At 40.9% G+C, this 18315-nt stretch overlaps 1 protein-coding gene across 2 annotated transcripts in view; it reads right to left on the bottom strand.

The window, feature by feature from the left end:
• EBF2 (EBF transcription factor 2) overlaps nucleotides 1–18315 on the bottom strand; it is a 146264-nt gene that overhangs the window by 32991 nt on the left and 94958 nt on the right. For both annotated transcript variants that reach the window (XM_080370334.1, XM_080370333.1), the window contains exon 7: nucleotides 2371–2452. In XM_080370334.1, coding sequence (XP_080226460.1) covers nucleotides 2371–2452 — 82 coding nt within the window. The remainder of the gene's footprint in view (nucleotides 1–2370; nucleotides 2453–18315) is intronic.

Raw genomic sequence — 18315 nt, 5'->3', positions numbered from 1 at the left:
TGATTTTGTTACAAAGATCAAAAGCAAGGCCCTACCGTCTCATCTACAAGAGGCATGCCAGGTGGAGGGGCTGAGGGATGAAGGTGCTCCGTCAGCAAGCGGGGGTGCTGCGAGAAGCATTTCAGTTTCTCTGTTCTACGTTTCACTGGGAATTTGAAGATGTTTTGGTTCTACAACATCACTTTTGGGTCTGGAGATCCAGAGGTGAAACAAGGAATAAGGCTGATACCAGAGAGAGATTTCTGCCCCCAAAAAACCAGATCCAAAATCCTGCTACAGCTCAGCACCTGGTCGAGATCGAGGACTTGGTGAGGGGGCAGCTAGCGTGAGACTGAAATTGGGTCTGAACAACTTCAGTGCTCAGGTGTGTTTGTATCCAGAATTTCTATTTTAGCTGTTACAACCAATATTATTTGTAAGATGGCGGCACCTAGAATCCCCAGGTGCTAACCAGGATGCCCTCGTGCAAGATTTTTTACAAATTCATAACAAACAAAAGAAAAGCAGGAGACTCTGTATTTATGTTTTGTTACTTTCCACAATCAGCCATTCTAGCCAGCTCTAAATGCTAAAAAGATCTATTTACATGCTATAAATTGAGTTTTCCTCTACTCTCAGATCTTTTTGCATTCTTGGCACATGATATCTATTTGGTGTTTTTTCTTTATGGAAATTGACACTTGAAAAAAAAAAATCAGTATAAATTTCCTAACAATGAGCACCTCTTTTTTCTCATGTCTTATAATCTCTAAAACACAGAATGAAGAAGTCAGTGCAGTCTTTTTAAACTACCAGTGAAAAAAATTAAGTTGGTCAGAAATTTTTCTTTAAATTTATTTCTGCTCAAAAAAAAAAAAAATCTTTTATATTTTTTCCTGGATTTCTTTAAAATTTCTGGAGCTTTCAGGAGCTTTCATTATGGAGTATTTCCCTTAAAAGTTCAAAATTTTTTTTTTTTGGTTGACAAAATTTACCTTCTCTAAATTTTTCATTGCTAGTAAAAGCAAAAAAAAAAAACCAAAAAACACTTCTCTGTGAAAATATGGTTTGGTGGAAAGTTTTAAACAACTCTGTAAACTCCTGTGGAGTTTTAATGTCATTCATAAATGAGGAAAGTGATGCAAGTGCCCACGCAATGAAACCTGAATTGCCAAAGCTAAAGATGTCACCGTCCTACTACAAGTTTTGTAGGTCTACAAGAAAATCACACATCCATCAATAAGCTAAAATCCTCTTTGGTGCAGGGATGTGACACCGTGAAGGTACAACGGGAATGATAACAAGCAGTAATAGCATTTACGAGGATAGCCCTGATGCTCATCGGTACATTTCAGAGGCTTTGGCTGGCAAAGCCTGCACGCGCTCTCCTGAACCAGGACCACAAAGTTGAGCAACCCTGTTTGGAGAGGTGGAAATACAAAGGCAAAATGGCTCATTAGAGGTCAGCCAGCAAATTAGCGGTACGGTCCAACCCTCTGACTTGCAGCCCTGGATCCCTTTCGGCAGCCGTGCTGCACGGGGGTTAGTTCCAGCACCACTTGCCCACCACCCCTCATGTCACCAGAGACCTGGCCACGTACCCAGCACGTAAAAGTCTTGAGCTTTCCCTTTGCATTTGCATAATTGAGTTACAGGTAAAATACTTGTTTATCAAACATAGCTGCTTAAACGGTTAGGGTATGAAAGGTGGGGCCTGGGTCTGCCTTTCTCCTGTCCGCTGACACACTTCACCTCCTTCTGTGTTTTTATTAGCTGGTATTCACAATACATCAGCGACAGCTATGATGAAACCAGTGGCAGATTTCACTGCAAAGCAGCTGGGTCATCGTCCCATGGGTCTTGTTGCTTTGCTGTGTGAGATCTTAAAGTGGCCATCACTATTTTGGCTTCTTTTTTAAAAAAGAAGCTGAAAGGGAGGGCTTGAGAGTGTTAAACTGCAAAAAAAAAGGTGGAAAGAGATAGGGAGTGGAGGGAAATGAGGAGGCTGCTTGTGTACCACGTACAGAGCTACTTTGAAAAATTCTGAGGCTTCTAAGTATCACAAACATGATCCCTGCTGTGGGCAGCTGTATGTGTGAGTGCTTTGCCCGAGGGTGTCAAATCAAATATCCACTGCTGGTTGGTACAGTACATCACTTCCCCTTGGGGATTCAGAGTGGAAAAACGAGGAAAAAAAAAATAAAAGGGGGTGTGGGGGGTGTGGGGTGGCGGTGGTGTAGGTTTAAACACAACAAATGGAGAAAAACTTTAACAATATCCGATATGGCTTATTATATACTGTCGTCATATTTATTATGAACAATCTAGGAGAGAGGAGAGGGAAAAGATAAAAAAACCAGAGAGGTTAATGCTGAGCCTCATAAGACTTACCTGGAACCGCCTCATATCTCTTGGGTTTCCTGCTGTTTTCAAGCAATTCTGATTGCACTTGAGAAAAAATTTCAGGAAGAATCTGGAAAGATAAAGAACCATGTCACTTCTATTAAAAATAACAAAACAAGTGATGTTATATTCTGGTTTAAAGTATATATTGCAGGGATTTACATGGTGGCGTATCAGTAGACCAGAACTGTAAGAACTTACCGAAACAGAAATTAAACAAACAAAAACAAACCCCAAGAAACAGAAGTTTAAAAATAAATAAATAAATAAATATCGGGTAAAGTACAAGCAAAGTGACTGTAATCCACTCTGAGCTGGGCTGCTAGCTGGTATAAGTCAACATATCTACTCCAATTTATGCCTGTTTCCTCACTGCATGTTTGACCACATGATTTTAGTCTCTCTCTTTATCTCTCCCTTGCATACAAGGTCTTTCTTTTGCTGTCTGAAGGGATTTTCCATGAAACAATGTAGAAGGATAATGTTATTGTAAAAATTACAAAAACCGACAGGGCAACTCTGAGGCAGATAAGCCTTGAAACTACTTAGAATGTATTAAAAACCAGAAACAAACACAGCTCCCAGAAGAAGCTGATGAGATTTCATCATGGCGACGTTTTTAGTTGTTAAGATTTCAGTAACTAAAGCAGAGAAGCAGAACTGCCAAGAGTCCAGATTATAATCTTACAGAGATTTTGAGAGAGGATAACAAAAAACGCAACCTGAGGTAATACATGACAGCTCATGCTGTCCCAGCAGATAAACCTATTAACATTGTAAAAAGTTCTCGTGCCAATTATTTTTGCCCTGTCACATACGCCTATCTTTATGTGTTATTATTCTGTAGAGTTTAAGCTTGTCACCTACACAAGTTGAATCTTCAGCATGCTTGGTTGGCTCACCCAACACTGGGCACCAGAGCATATAGATTTCACAGATTAGAAATATTAGGCAGGCGCTTTGCTATAAGCTTTTCCACAATGGTTTGTGGCAAACCGAGGGAGGAGAGGATTCATCCCTTTGTTATTTGATGAACCTGATTAAATTTGTGAATCGCAGAGGAAAAGAAACTACATGAAAAAAAAAAAAAAAAACGTAGTTGTTAGGTTAAAAACCAAATAAACGTGTCTTCAAAATTCAGACATAACAGGCAAGTATTTTTTTGGCATCTTCTATCGCAAGTGAAAATATTTGCTCTGATTCTTTTCATTTCCGTTCATTGGACAAAATGGGTTTAACTGCCACAATTAAAATAAAACAACAACGACGACGACTTTAAGATAGATTTAGAAGGAAAAAGACTTGGCTATAAGAAAAAATAAATAGTTGAAGAATTGATTCGGAATACAAAGAACAATTTATTTATTTATTTCTCTTGCTGAGTGCTTTCCTTAAAAAAAAAAAAAAAAAATCCGCTTTTGCAGTAAGTTAAAGTCCCAGGTGAGCCAGGCCTATTTCCCTTTCTGTTACTATGACAACGATTTTTTACCGCAGTCCCTAAGTCCCTTCAGAACTCACACATTCATGCCTTGAATTAGAACTTTAAAGGAGAAAGATGTATATTTCCTAGGTTTACCAACAACAACAACCAAAACAGTCCTAACGCGAGACAATAAAGCAGAAACCCACTCGCCCTTGGTATTGCTCCTCTCTTTGCACCGCTCACGCCGCCGCATTGCTCTTCCATCCGCCCCAAACACACAAAGAGGCATCGAAGGATCTGATCCATTTATATGTTGCTTGAACAAACAAAACCCTTCGAAAACCTCATGACAATTGAGCCCACAAGAAAGACCCAGCTAACGTCATCCTAAACCACTGTTACAAAATGCATCTTCCAGCAAGCGTTTTAAATTAAAACGTGCCATTTTTTTTCTTTACATCTCTCACAAACGTTTTAAAACCCCAAAATCCTACAGAACTTCGTGCCTCAGGAGCAGCACGGAGTGAATATATTCTATCAAATAACTCTTACTGACTCCTCACGCTAAAACCTGTGACCTCTTTTATGTGAGTGATTCGGTAAGCAAGATTTTATCTGTAAGAATGTTTTCAGAAGGAAAAATACTGTGCGTGCTGGCAGACTCAAAGATTCACAGGAGAATTGGAGCCACAAAGCGTTACTCACAAACACTCCTTTTTATCCTGCCCTCTTCTTACAGATACAAAAAAAATATTTTCAGATATACAAACAGCTTATGTCACTGAGATCTACCTATGGAAGGAAAAACTGCAGAATGGAACCAAACTATACAAATAAAACCAAGGCAAGTAACTTTTAGATGAAAACCAACGAGCCACTGGCTAACTGATTATTCTGGAAGATAACTGCAAACAAAAATCCACAAGAAGTTGTTACTTTCGAGGAAAAACAGAAATTCAAATGAATCAGGAAAATGTCCAGTTTCCTTTTGAAGTTTTTTAAACGTTTGCATCCCTATTCTATCTAGATGAGAAAAATGATCAACGTGAAGTAAAGAATGAAGAAAATCAGAGCAAAGAAAGGTGCCTGCACGAGAACTTGCTGCGTCAGCTGAATGACTTGGGGAAGAACCGCGGTACTGGGTGTTACAAACTCCTACAAGGCAGAGAGAGAAAGGTAACAATGCTAAACGTATGTTTAACAGCACCCATCACAGAACTCTGGAACACTCCATGGCAACGAACTAGATTCATATTTTCTACTAAACATCTCCAGAAAATTCGGGTTCAGATCCCCAGCAAACATAAATCAGCAGCATATGTGAAAATTAACTGGGATTTAATTTAGATCTGAGCTGATTCATACCGATGGGTATATCGCCCATTAAAAATACACAGAAAACCAAACTCTCCTTCTCTCTGAGCTGCCTGCCTCCTACGAGACACAGCGTCCTCATCGCTCACAGACTGCTTTGCAATAAACAACATCCAGCATGCAAACATGCGGAGCTTTAGGGTATTTAGTCAGGAAATTTAACCAGCAGCAACTTTGGGATTCCCACTTGAGACAGTTTAAAGGTGCCTGACTTTCTGGAATTGCCGAGTTCCTCAGCTGCCGAAAATTGTGCACCTTTAAGATACTGCAAAACGGGCATCGGTAATCCTCATCTCACTTGTGAAAGTGCTGGCTTTGGGTTTTAGTGGCAATGTCCATATATATTGCCTGTGCCAAGACGTTTGTAGTTTCTGTGGAGCTCACTGGATATGCTGCACTAAGACAGTTTCCCCTCCTATCACCCCGGGTTTAGATTTAGTTTTATTTACATGCACACACAAGAATTTTTCTCTTTCCTCTAGTCGAACCACATCTCTCTTTTTCTCCTTTCAGAGTTTCTCCAGTCAAATTCTAGCTGCAACTGGGCATCTGCTTGAAGTATTTGGTAGGTTGTTATATATACATATATATTTTAAGTGGTTGCATCTGGGAAAGGCATTAATATTTATTGCAGCATTAGAATAAAAATGACTTGGGGGGAGCAAAGAGGAGGGAAGGTTTAGCACTAAATGAAGCTGATTTAGGGGTAACAGGAGAATTGCAGAAAGGCTTTATTAATTTTTTTAAATGAGAACCTTTAGCCAGTTTTTGGCCTTAACTTAGACATATATCAAAAAAGAAAAACCAGAATTAAAAAAAAAATTTTTTTTTTTTCATGTTTCTTAGCTGGCCTTTGTTCCTCACTGAGGACGGCATTAGCGATGGGTTTAGCAGATACCTCTGATCCCCGCCAGGCAGAGCATGGCCCGCTCACCCCACTGACCAACATCCACAGGCACGGGGGGAACCTAAATATTTTAGAATGACCACCGCTAAAAATGCTGGCATTGCTATAGAAAACCCAATTAACTTAATGCATGGACATAAAATCAATTAAGATAGAACTATAGACTTATCCTTTTTTGTCCCTATTGTGTCTCTCATACAGTCGAGCTTTCTATCTACAGACTGATACACTGGCAGAGGTCTCAAAAATGCACCTTAAATTTCAGGATTTAGGGGCAGCTCTTGTAAAAGTTACTTCTCCTCCTGCTGGGAGTTACCATCATGCCCAGGAGTTGGGTTGATGAATCACGTAAGTGCCCCTTTTTCACTTCACTACAAAGACGGCTGTGTTATCTCTAGGTGAGCAATCCTATCTGACTTTGTGGGAAAGCAGCCTGGGAGCGCTTGGATGATCCATGGTACGGCGGCAGGACAACAGAACCAGTTCCCCATCAGCAGGCTGTCGGTGGGCAGTGAGGAAGCGCTTGCAGCTCTCCCAAGCTCTTCTCAGGGCAGCTGCTGACCCACACGCCCACCCCGTCTGTGCCTGCCTGTATTATCAGGTTCTGTACCCACCTGAGGCAACTTAAAAATGGGGCTGGAACTAGAAAGCATGTTCCACACCTCCGAGAATATTTATCCTCCATCTCGGACAATTGAGAAGAACCTTAATCAAGTCCTGTCGGAGTCAGAAAAAAAAATATTTTTCTTGTGACTTCAACAGGACTAGACAGAAGCCCTGAAGAGCAGTCCCACAGGCAACAAAAGGTATAGGTTTTTTTTTTTTTTTAAAAAAAAGAAAATCCATTAATGTTTTTTTAAACGCCTGCCACAAGACCTGGGACTGATTAGTCTCACCACATGGAACCACAGAAATAGATAATATGCTTTGCGCTTTTATAGCGCCATTCTATGGGACTTAAACTTCAATTAATTCTGCCTCACAAAACCCCTCTGCAGCAGGTGGTGTAACTCACCATCTTACAAAGATGCCAGGGCCTGGAAACTGGGAGGGAATTACTCCCCATCACACCACAGGTCTGCCCCAGGGCTGGGACTAGGACTCAGATCTCCTGGCTCCTGGTTCTACATCTTAACTAACCTTCCAATCCACCTTTCATGCTTTCTTCAAATACAGGTACAGAATCAAGAGATACAACATTGGTTTTGTCTTGTGAGCAGACACTGCATACGCTTCTAAGACATCCCTTGTAAAGCAAATACCAAGATAATCCTGTCTTGTTTGGGTTACTGTAGAATTTGGATTCATGACCTCAGTCGATTTCTGGCATGAACATGCTTGCCATCTAGCAGGATTATGTTTATCAGCAAATCCTACGATGCTACAATCTAATGAAAATATGAAGACATGGTGGCATTCTGCTTAAATAATTAAAGCACTTCCAAAAAGTCATAAAAGTGAACAAAGAAAAAAACCAGAAGCTGTTATTACGAATATCTTTGCTCCACTTAAACGATATTAAGATTAAACATACTATGAACTGCAAAACTATCCTTACAGTGAGGGCCTGACTCCAGCTCCATCAAAGCTAGGAAATTCTGAGATCAGGGTCTCCCATCCTCCCCTCAACTCACCCGTGTGTGTCTTGGCATTGCAAACTCTGAGATAAGTGTGACGAGTAACCCTACCCAATGCCACAACACGAAAAAGTAGAAGGCTTTACTTGAAATTTCTTCCTTTCAAAGGGACTAGGTCAGATTCTGCACATATATTTGAAGGTCAGTGTTTAAAATCAATTAACTCCGTTTATTTGATATCATCATCTTGATTTTAATGAATATCACAGTAAAAGACTTCTTTATAATCTGAATATTTATCTCTGGAGTAATTTTGTTCTATTATGTCAGTGTGTATTATTAGGGAGCTGATGAGAAAATTTCCTACTCCTTTCCAGCAGTTATAGTCAATGTGGGATCAGGCATTGCACAAAGGCATCCTAAACGAACATACACCTTATACTGTGCGAGAAATGAGTGAGGTTATTACAATAATCCAGAGTATTTATATGATACTCCACAAACAGCAGCTAATTAATCTTCACAAAACTCCTGTGCATAAAGTGTGAACCCATTTTAGCAAACGTGAAAACCAACATATGTAGGTCAAAAGACTTTTCTGAGTTTGTTGGAGATTTTCTGTGAGAGAAGGGAGCAGGAGTCAGATGATACGAGTGAGGTCCCAAGTCTAGGCCAGGAGAAGAGAAACTGGACATTCATTTGTCACTTGTTTTTTTAATAGAAAGACTCCAGCTGCACCAAAAACCATGCATGAGCATTATGCCTGCTACTCCTGCCCCCAACAACGTCCTCATTCCCTGACGGGAAAAACGAAACACTTCTCTAACCTCTTGCCTTGATTCCAAGTAATTTCTTCAGTCATGGGACCATCAGTCTGGATAGACCTTTCTCCAGCTCCACAAAGCTGCATGCAGAGGACAGCCAGACTTGGCAAAAGAATTCCTCAGCTTGCATCAGAGATGAGTCAGGTGTATGCAAGCTAAAGGAGATGGACTAAATGATCCTCTGAGGTCCCTTCCTCCTAAGTTGCTATGATTTTTATTTTTACACTTCCATCTGTACTTTCTGCCCTGTACAGCCCCTTCCATCACCATTACGTCTTTCTCTCCATCTCACCTGACTGCTCTCTCAGCTTCCAGGTACTGAACCTGACCCCCTTCTACAGGAACTTTTTCCTGTGCTCCACACTTTTTGTCCTTGCCAAGGTAAAGTCTGCTTCTGCAGAGGTCTAAAGAGTGTGGTTCAGGAGTAACTGCAGCAATGTTAGCAGGACTGTAATGGTAAAATGAAGCTGGCTTCAAGTTGTGAAGCTTTTGTGGATTTTTACTTGTGTTATTAAATCAAAGCGGTTTGGACAAAAATCTATTATAGGACACAAAGATCCTTTGCCCTGAGTAAAGTCCAGATCAGAAGTTTTCTGTTTAGGCCCATCTTTATCATAAAATTAATATTTAATCAATCAATAACAGCAGGTTCCTTTCAAGATGCTCACAATGCAAAGCATAAGAAGACACGCAGATCTGGTTAAGTGTGATGGAGAACAGGTGAAATTAGTGCTTTTGTTTCAAAAAGGGAGAAAAGCTCAAAAAGAACTTGAAAGTACCACAAGGCATTGTTTCGCTAAAATAAGTTGGAAACATCAGACAATTTTAAGTATCAAAACAATTCTGTTTTCCAAGGCTAACAGCCTCATGCCATTTACCAACATCTACTGCTCAACATCCTGCTTTCTTTTTCCCCACGCTTAGTCAATCGCTCCAAGTCAGATTTTAGGTGGGACCATTATTTAGGGCCTCTTTTTCTGTGCAGGCCTGAAATGCCACCTTGAAACACCGTGGGAAGGCAGAAGACTATTGCTAGTAGAGCGTCCAATTTGTACGGCCTCTGGCGCCTTGCAACACTGAGCTTAGAAAAGCTAATGCTAGAGGTGGACGAGAAAATAGAACAAAAAATGGGTTAGCGGTCCAGATAAGGCAGGCCAAATGATCAGACTGCCTTAAAAGTCCAACTTAAAATTACAGGATGGCAGTACCCTTCTTAAAATCGCTTCTAATTACAATTTGCTTGCCATGCCAAGAGGTCCTGATCGCACTTGGGTACCTAACAGTCTGTGCAATGTATTAAAGAAGATACTAAATGGAAGTACTGATATCCTGTAAAATGGAAGTACTGGTACCCTGTATTTCAGATGGATCAAGAAAGAACACTGCACCTTGAGCTGACAGCAATGGTTGGACTTGCAGGCTTGTCTGACTCCCACTCTCATGCCTTAACCACAGCACAATTCCTCCTCGAATATCCAATCTCTCCGCAGCCTAGAACACTGTATTTCCCTCTGCCCTCTATTGAGTGGCTTTTTTTTTAAGAGGTTAGCTTCCAAACTAATAGTAACTGGATGTAAACCTGCAGTATGTCACCCAAGCCCAAAACACGTCAGTAAATTTGATATTTATATTCTGCACATTTTCCACCTTCTGCACAATTTTCAACTATGAAGTATTTTCTGTTCCGCTCTTCCTGAGCAGCAGTGGGCACACACATCCACAACGGCAATTCACACTCATTTGGTAAATACTTATTCTGTCTTGCAAAGTGATCCCATTTTCAAGAAATGAGGGTAGGGGGAGAGTGCACTGCCGGTTATACAGACAGTCATTTCTCGATGCTGAACGTAGTTATTTGGCATGGCCACATTTGCTAGGAAAAAAAAAAATCTCCAAGGAAAACCTCCTTGTTTGTGCACTCTGATGAAAACCTGACACCATTAATGAAAATAATAATTGAACTCTATGGGCTCGAATTGAAAATGAAACACAACACTAACAGCGTGTTTGTAATTGCAATTGTTCTCCAAAAAGTCTTTGGAGGACTCTTTGCAATCTGAGCAGTTTCCCTTTTCCTTTGGGTTTTCCTCCTTCCTCCCACACCAAAACTTTCCAGTAACTTAAAAGACAATGGCTAAAAGCTTAGTTATACTGTAAGATCCATATTATTCATGCCATTTGGCACAGGACCAAATGCCATAGCATAATCAAAAGTCAATAGGCAGGGAGGTAATAGAGTAGAGGATTGGGCTGACGGGCTGTTGAAAGGGACATTCAGATAATATTCCCTGGTTTATTACAGTATCTATGGGCTCCAACTGTGCTAAGCATTGCACAGTCACGTTGTGAAATTGTTATTGGAGAGAAGATACACAAAGGACAGGAGGAAAAAAAGGCTTTTATACACATTTCACTGACGGGGAAGTCAAGGCATCTAGAAATTAAGTGACTTGCCCCGCAGCACAGATCAAGTTGCTCCTCCAGCCAAGAGCCATGTCCCATTCCTGCAAGTCCATGTTTGTGATTTTACTGGTTCTTTTTAATAGTGACAAAAATTTCATGGAGCTCACTGCCTCAGAACATAACACCCAGCAGGATTCTGAAAACACGGCCAAATTTTTCTTCATTGCACTTAATGTCAGCCTCAGCAGAAGGGCTACGGTTTGGTGCCGGACTGTATCACGCCGACGCGGGCCTGACGATGCTGTGCGATACTGGCTAAATCTATTCATTCTTTGGTACCAGTTTGTCCTCAGAGCTCTACACAGGTGCAGATTTACCCCAAATTCTACTTTTCAAATGCCGTGGATCCCAGAAAAGGCTTACACAGGTGTTAAATGAGCACAGAATCCATCCCCACTCATTTTTTTTTTTTCCATAGCCAGAGAAATCTACAATTCCTTTATCTTTTTGCTCTTCTATCCTCCTACTCCATTGCTCTCCAAAAATATCTGCCCATTGAGCCATGCTAGGCTGAACAGTGAGCACCAATTACACCAATAGCCTTTTTGCTGCTGAGGGGTCTGCTGGTTTTTACTACTTCTGCCAGATGGCAGAGGCCGGCACATAAAAACTCTCTCCCCTGCAGTTAATGCAGAACTTGGTAATAACTTTCCAGTGACTCCAAGAGATCAGAAAGTTGCGCTGATGTGGATGTTAGAGACGAACCAAGGTTAGGCACCTATTTTACACCTGCCAGAGCGGATATCACTCAGCTGAAAGCTCTCCCTCATTTAAGAAGGCAAGAGTATTGCCTGTCCCTAAACTGTTTTTGTCTAGAATAAACATGCATTCATTTGCTAAAGAGGCAAATTTACATCCCGGTGACTCGGGTCCACGCACATTTTGCCTCCTCCCTTTCCTGAGGTCTATTCACTCGGTCGATTTGCACCTATTGTACTTCTGGGTCTAGTCACAGATGACCTTGAATCTGAACATTGGTGTAACGTTATATTCCTATGACAGATTTATAGATTGGCAGATAGGGGTGCATTCAGCGCATTCCTTCCCTAAGACAGGACAGCATCCAATGTTTGTTAGCATCATTAAACTAAAACTGACTTTTCACCTGCTCCCATACCATATGCAGCTGCAAATTTTTAAATTAAACTATGAAGCCATGCATAAATTTACATATATTACAGACTAGCCTCTCCATTTAACATGCAAATGTACTCCAATGTTTCAGAACACCTTCTGTCGCTAATTAATTTGCTGAATTATAATTAGACTAATCCTGCATAATTAATAAGCACAGATTTTTTTTTAATTTCTAAGCAGCTTGATGAGATCATTCACTTCCTTCTATAAACTGCTAAGTAACTGTTAAAAAAAATCTGGAAAGAACATATGTGAAAAGGTATGTTTGATGTCGCATACAAATTTAAACTAGCGGGCAAGCTTCAAGAAAGTCAAGATTAATATAGGTATATGGTTGAAGCAAAGAGACTGTCCGCACATTATTTTCAAGGGGCATGGACCAAGATTTTCTGCTTCTATTTTATTCCTTTTGCTTTTACCCATCGGACCTTCCAAGATCATAGACTGAAACAGAAAAGGATTACAGAACCGTATGTAGTATTAGGAGATGTTATGATATTAACACACCATTGTATATCAAAACACTCTCCCTGTACATGCTGTGTGTGGATAAGCTCCTTTGATGGTATTTGGAATTGTTTTCATTTCGGCTGCCAAAAGCAACGGAGATCATTCTAGTGAAACAATTAAGTGCTATTAGCACTGGATTCATTCTCTAATGATTAAAATGAAGGGTCTTGCTTTAATGTTGAAGAGCTTGGATTCAGAGGAATATGCATGCCAGTATGTTTTTCAAAATGTGCAGTGTTACGGGCCACAGACGAGGGACTCTACTCCTGATGCACAGAACAGCCCTCGTGTATGAAAAGGCCAAGTCCTAAGATCCCACCCAGCAATTTAATGGTGCAGAGATAGAAGGAAAGAACATATATACATACTGTCTGTGATCTCGTTTGCTAATTACTGTATTTATTTATACACTTTTTGATGTATATTTTAGCTCGATTGCTAACATCTTGTTTAGTCTTCCCTTCAATCTTTCTCAAACGCAGCACCCGCCAGCCTTACTGGGTGTTTGCTTCCACTGTTAGTAAGCAAAATCTGAAACAAGACCTCACGCTTCAACCCAAACAAAGGAAGCAAGAAGAAAAATATTAATTCCTCTGGTAGGAGATCGCTGAACCACCTAAAGCCTTCAAGGGTGGCTCGTCTACTACAAAGAATATACGTAAAATACTTATCAGACGCTTCTGCCTGAAGTCTCTGGTTTTTTATTAACTTGGACAAGTGTCCTCCTTCGGATATACTGTTTAAAGTGATTTGGGTTCTATATATACATGCATAAATAGAAAATTTAAAAGAGACCTGGCTTACACAGGACAAATTTTTGGCACTATGTGCCAACCAAGCTACTTTCTAGTATTTTCTACTGGACAGTCAATGGGAAATAACTTAATTAAAAAAAAAAAAAAAAAGGCAAAAACAACAACTTTTTTCCCCAAGGAAGACTGGAAATTATTCTGCTGTGCTTCAACTTGTTGCAGATCTCCTCAGAAAAGATAGGTGCTTGTGAATGGCACGTGTTTAACAAAGACCTCTCTTTAGGAGAAGAAACCATCTCAAAATTAAAAATATAGAGGAAATGCACACTTGGAATCCCATCCACTCACAAAGCATAGCAATACCAGGAGAGCCGTTCATTGCGGCAGACTGCCATGGGACTAAAGGACTCTAAACATGGACTAGCTCCTCTCACAGTTCTGTGTTATAGATTTACAGACAGCCCCAATACACGTTGTTTTCCTAACAGCCACTGAACATATCTCCAGATGACAAAGGAAGCTGAAGAGGAATGAAATGAGTAACGCAAACATAAAACATCTATCTGTCTCGTACATCTCCATTCCTTAAGTTCCTATACCCCAGCTCAGCAGACACAGAAGATGTAATGAGTTAAAAAAAAAAAACCACGGGATTGGATCTGTGGTTTTTTCCCTCCTCGTTTCTGCCTGCACCTCGTTTTAAACCATGGATGAATTGGCCCAAAGATATATAGGTCACATGGCTGAGGCAGAAATAGAATCTGTATCTCCAGAGCCACACTGCCGGGTACACGAGCGAGTCACTGAAATTCTTTAAAGCTCTTCTTGTTTGGTCAGAATAAGATAATTTGTAGCCACAGCATATAGCCAAAACCAAATATTAGCATCCACATCTTTCAGAATATTTCTGATGTCCAGCACTTCCTGCCATTTCCCAGTTCTTTGACCATGGAATCTGCCACAGCTGATACGCTTTTGCACTTTGTTATTGTTTCAACTCCTGAAAAAGGGATTGTGCATGCACACATACGCCTATGTACAGAGAGGAGATTTTGCTATAAAGAGAAAAATTCTGAACTCCGAAACCCAATTTTCCCCATGTTTTAGCATATATCCTCAGAAATCAACTGATTTTCCAAAAGAAAAGAGTTAATATTTTAGACACATATGCACCATCTTGCATTTATGAAGATTATGAAAATTTCTGGTGTGCAGTAAATAAAAACATTTTAAAGCAATTCCACCTTTCGCTGCAAACATTTAATTCATGTCTGCTTACTAGCCTCCAAATTAATTAACCTTTTCAGTACTGCAGCACATATGTACCAGAGGCCAAAAAAAGCTGCAGCGTTTTGGGGTATGAGCTCTGTTAACTGGTGACGGTCGAGCCTCGCACAAGACGGTTTAGTTTGAAGGAACACCCCCCAGTTGATATGCCACCCCAGGTCCTTACCATGGGGCTGCCGTGGAAGGGTTGGGGGGCTGGGGGTGCAGACGAAGGGCAAATCTACCTCCCTTTGCTGTAGTATCTCCACTGGGGTTTTGACTCCTCAGTTATTTCAGAGCAACTGTCTTACCCTGAGAAGTGATTACAGTTATGAAGATACACAACAAGATATGTTTTCAGTGGGCTTAGTGTGAGGCCCTTTAGAAATTACCACCGTGGGAAGGTACACACATCCCCCCCACCCCCCTCTCGAATCCAGGGGGTCCAAACGCCAGTGTGCAATTTCTCTGGGCTCACAATTCAAAACGGCGACTGCACACCCACACCCAAGCTCAAAGCAGAGTTTTCATGCAAGAGCAGCCACTTGGTGCACCTGCACGCAGCGTCAGACTCAGCATCCAAATTGGCAGTGTCCAAATGCAGCCAGGATTTCCATTATATATATATATATATATATATATATCACCAAAGCCATGCTCCTTTGAAGTGCCCTAAATCGGGCACCCAGAAATCACGACGAGGTAAAATTCAAACACTTGGGCAATCAGTTTGCTATAAACTCACGGCTGCAGCAAGTTATTTTGCCTCTGGCAAATACTTCATGCTACAGGAGAAATTGCCTCTCTTCCCTCCACCCCTCTCTCTCTCTCCTGCGCACACCCACCCACCCCATGTTGACGGCGCAGTGATGTTAACAGGAGAGGAAAATTGCTTCCTGACCTTTCCAGTGATCAATTTACACCCTGAAGCATGAGATTGGTTTCATTTTAGTGTGTCTATGTAATACCTATTCCCACATCACTTTAGACAATGCAAAATTTGTCGTTCCCTTGAATGGGTGCACGCGTTGGGGTCTGGGTTTAGCCGTGGCCTCCTGCAAGACCCCTGTCTGGTCAGTGAGCTGTCCCTTTAGCACAGCCAGCGGGGCTCACGCTTTTGTGGTGAAGGTCATGGTTTTGATGTACCCCTTGATCACTACAGCTTATCTACGTGTATATACATAAAGTTCTTACAAAGCTTGGTTTTCAGCTACAGAGCCTTACCCTCTGGCTAGAGCAAAACACATTCTGGGGGCTCGCGAGAGATGCTAAGCTAACGCTTTGTAATTCCAGCTCTTGACCTTCCACCTCCTGGAAGCGAACGAGGCCAACCAAACGGACCAAACGCAAAAAGCAAAGATCTGAAATTATCTGAATTTATGGATTATCGGATCCCCTTACCCAGCGGACACAGCCCTGGCTTTGGACTGCGTGCCCTTGTGGGGAACTGCAGAATGTGGACGGTCTGGGACCAGGTCTTGAACGACCAAACCTTCTATCCCCACCCCTGGGTCCTGCTCACACACCTGAAGCCAAGGAGTAAGAAATGCCCTGTGTAACCCACAACAGCTTCCTACGCCAGCCGGAGTCATTCACACACCGGGTTGTTTGTGCTTGGTTTTAATCTCATTAAGGCAAGTCTTATGCAATGCTCTGCTTTATGACTAGACTAATGAGCTTGTGTGAGGGCTCCAGATGTTTCCAAACGCAGCAACTATGATCTGTATTCTTCCCTCTGTACAAATTCTAATATTCTTCCCTGATTTGTGGAGATCATAGGGACAGATTCAACTCGATGCTTAAGTAGGTATTGCAAAAGCCAGAGACGAGGCTCTTTTAAGAGTTTGGCAGTGTTAAAGCTGGACACATACCCCACACTTAACCGACTTCAAAAGACTTCTCAGGGAGAAAATCCAATCCGCTTTATCTCTTGGCAATGTACAACATATTTTTATACGTACGTATTGCATGCTTTATATACTCCAAGTGTAGGCATACACGCATCCATGCAGAGCATAGATTTTAAGCCAACACTTGGCTCTTGATGGGAAAATATTCATGTTTTGATGCTTTACATAACAAGGTATCGTTCCAGATGCATCATCATAGTGTGCCTTCTACTGAAAAAGGTCTCTTGGCAGTTCCCAACTTTAGGACTTCCTGCCCATGTCCCCAGTGCACTGAGAGGCTGATGTACGCAGTCAATATTGATTATTTTTTTTTCCTTCTCAAGTTCTACCACGGTCATAACTTCTGGAGAAAAGTTTTAGAGTGCATGCAACATTTGCTGAATGTTTTCTTCATTTATTTAATCCAGATGTTTACATTTTGAATAATTGAAAAGCTCCTATGGTAAATAGACATCAAGAGAGGCTAATGGGAGTAGCACTGTCATTAGAAAGGACTTGTATGATGAGACATTAGACTAAGGAGTCAGTCCCTACAGTGTCAGGACAGGTTATAGGAAAGAAGGCATGTAGCATGCTGAAAAACATCACACATCAATGCGAGACCATCCACGAGACTTAAAGAGACTGCTGAGCAAGGTTTAACGCAAATTACACAGATCTTGTAATGAACAGTAGTAATTGTGAACTTTTCCATTATAAAAGCTTCTATTTCTTCATATGGTTTGATTTAGGTTCCACACAAAATTTTACCAAAAAAAAAAAAAAATTTAAAAAAGGAATTATTTCCCTTTCTCCGCTTTGTAGACCAGTTTGCTAAGCTCATTTAACAGCAAGGATGGTTTCTGAAGGTCCCAAAAGAAATACTGGAGTTGCTGCGTAACTTTATTGTAAATAGGGATGTTTTGATTTAAGATTTTAAGACTAACAATGCAATTTTCAATCTGAAGGTACCTGGGCTTTACTCAAAGCACTGTGAATCTGCAGCTTGACTCTTCAGCTGTCCTAATTCTTGTCTCCATTGTTAAACTCTTCTTCCATTTGAATCTGAAGCTCCTAAAAATCAACCTTAACCTCACTGAAGTCAAGTCAGCTTAAATGGAAGTAAGATTATATGCAGGTTTGCAGTAGCTTTGTTAAATTGATTTTTAAAAATAATTTCTTAAATTACGCTGCTGTAACTGAGGATGGTGACCAGCTTTGTGATCACTCATCTTTCTAGGATTTGTTAGTTATTTCCCTGATATTTTTTTTTAATTACTTGCAACCGTATCTCAGCCACGTAAACTGACCAGAGACCGTTATAACGATTTAAATCAGGTAAAGACTTGCTCCATGGAAGTCAGCTACTGTATAATCCCTCCCTCCTCCACGGCACAACTGTATTTTCCCCCAGTATGCAAAAAGATCTTCGTGTCTCCACATCATGATGTAATCCCTTGTAAAGGCTCCTTTGGAGCTGTTCAGAAGTATCTACTGAAATATCTATGGACCCGCTATTTTACAGGACTGATGGCCCACGGGGCCCAAAATCCATCTTTATAAGAAGCCAGCAGGAGAGGAGCTCCATAAAAGACCAGATTTCCAAAGATATTTTTCTCTACCAAGAAAATTAACTCAGCAAAGTTTCTTCGTGCATAAATGCATAATTACAACTCTGACAAATGCCATGAAGTTGAATAGCACCCGATAAACTTTTCTGACCTGGGTTTCCACCGTGACTGTCTGCATATGCTTCTTAAAGGACTTAAATAGGGAACTGCACATCATCGTTTCAATAAAACAATTCAACG

The sequence above is a fragment of the Falco punctatus genome, assembly GCF_963210335.1.
Source record: "Falco punctatus genome assembly, chromosome: 20".
NCBI lineage: Eukaryota > Metazoa > Chordata > Aves > Falconiformes > Falconidae > Falco > Falco punctatus.
The sequence above is the reverse complement of the archived record's forward strand: the minus strand, read 5'-3'. Positions and strand labels throughout refer to the sequence as shown.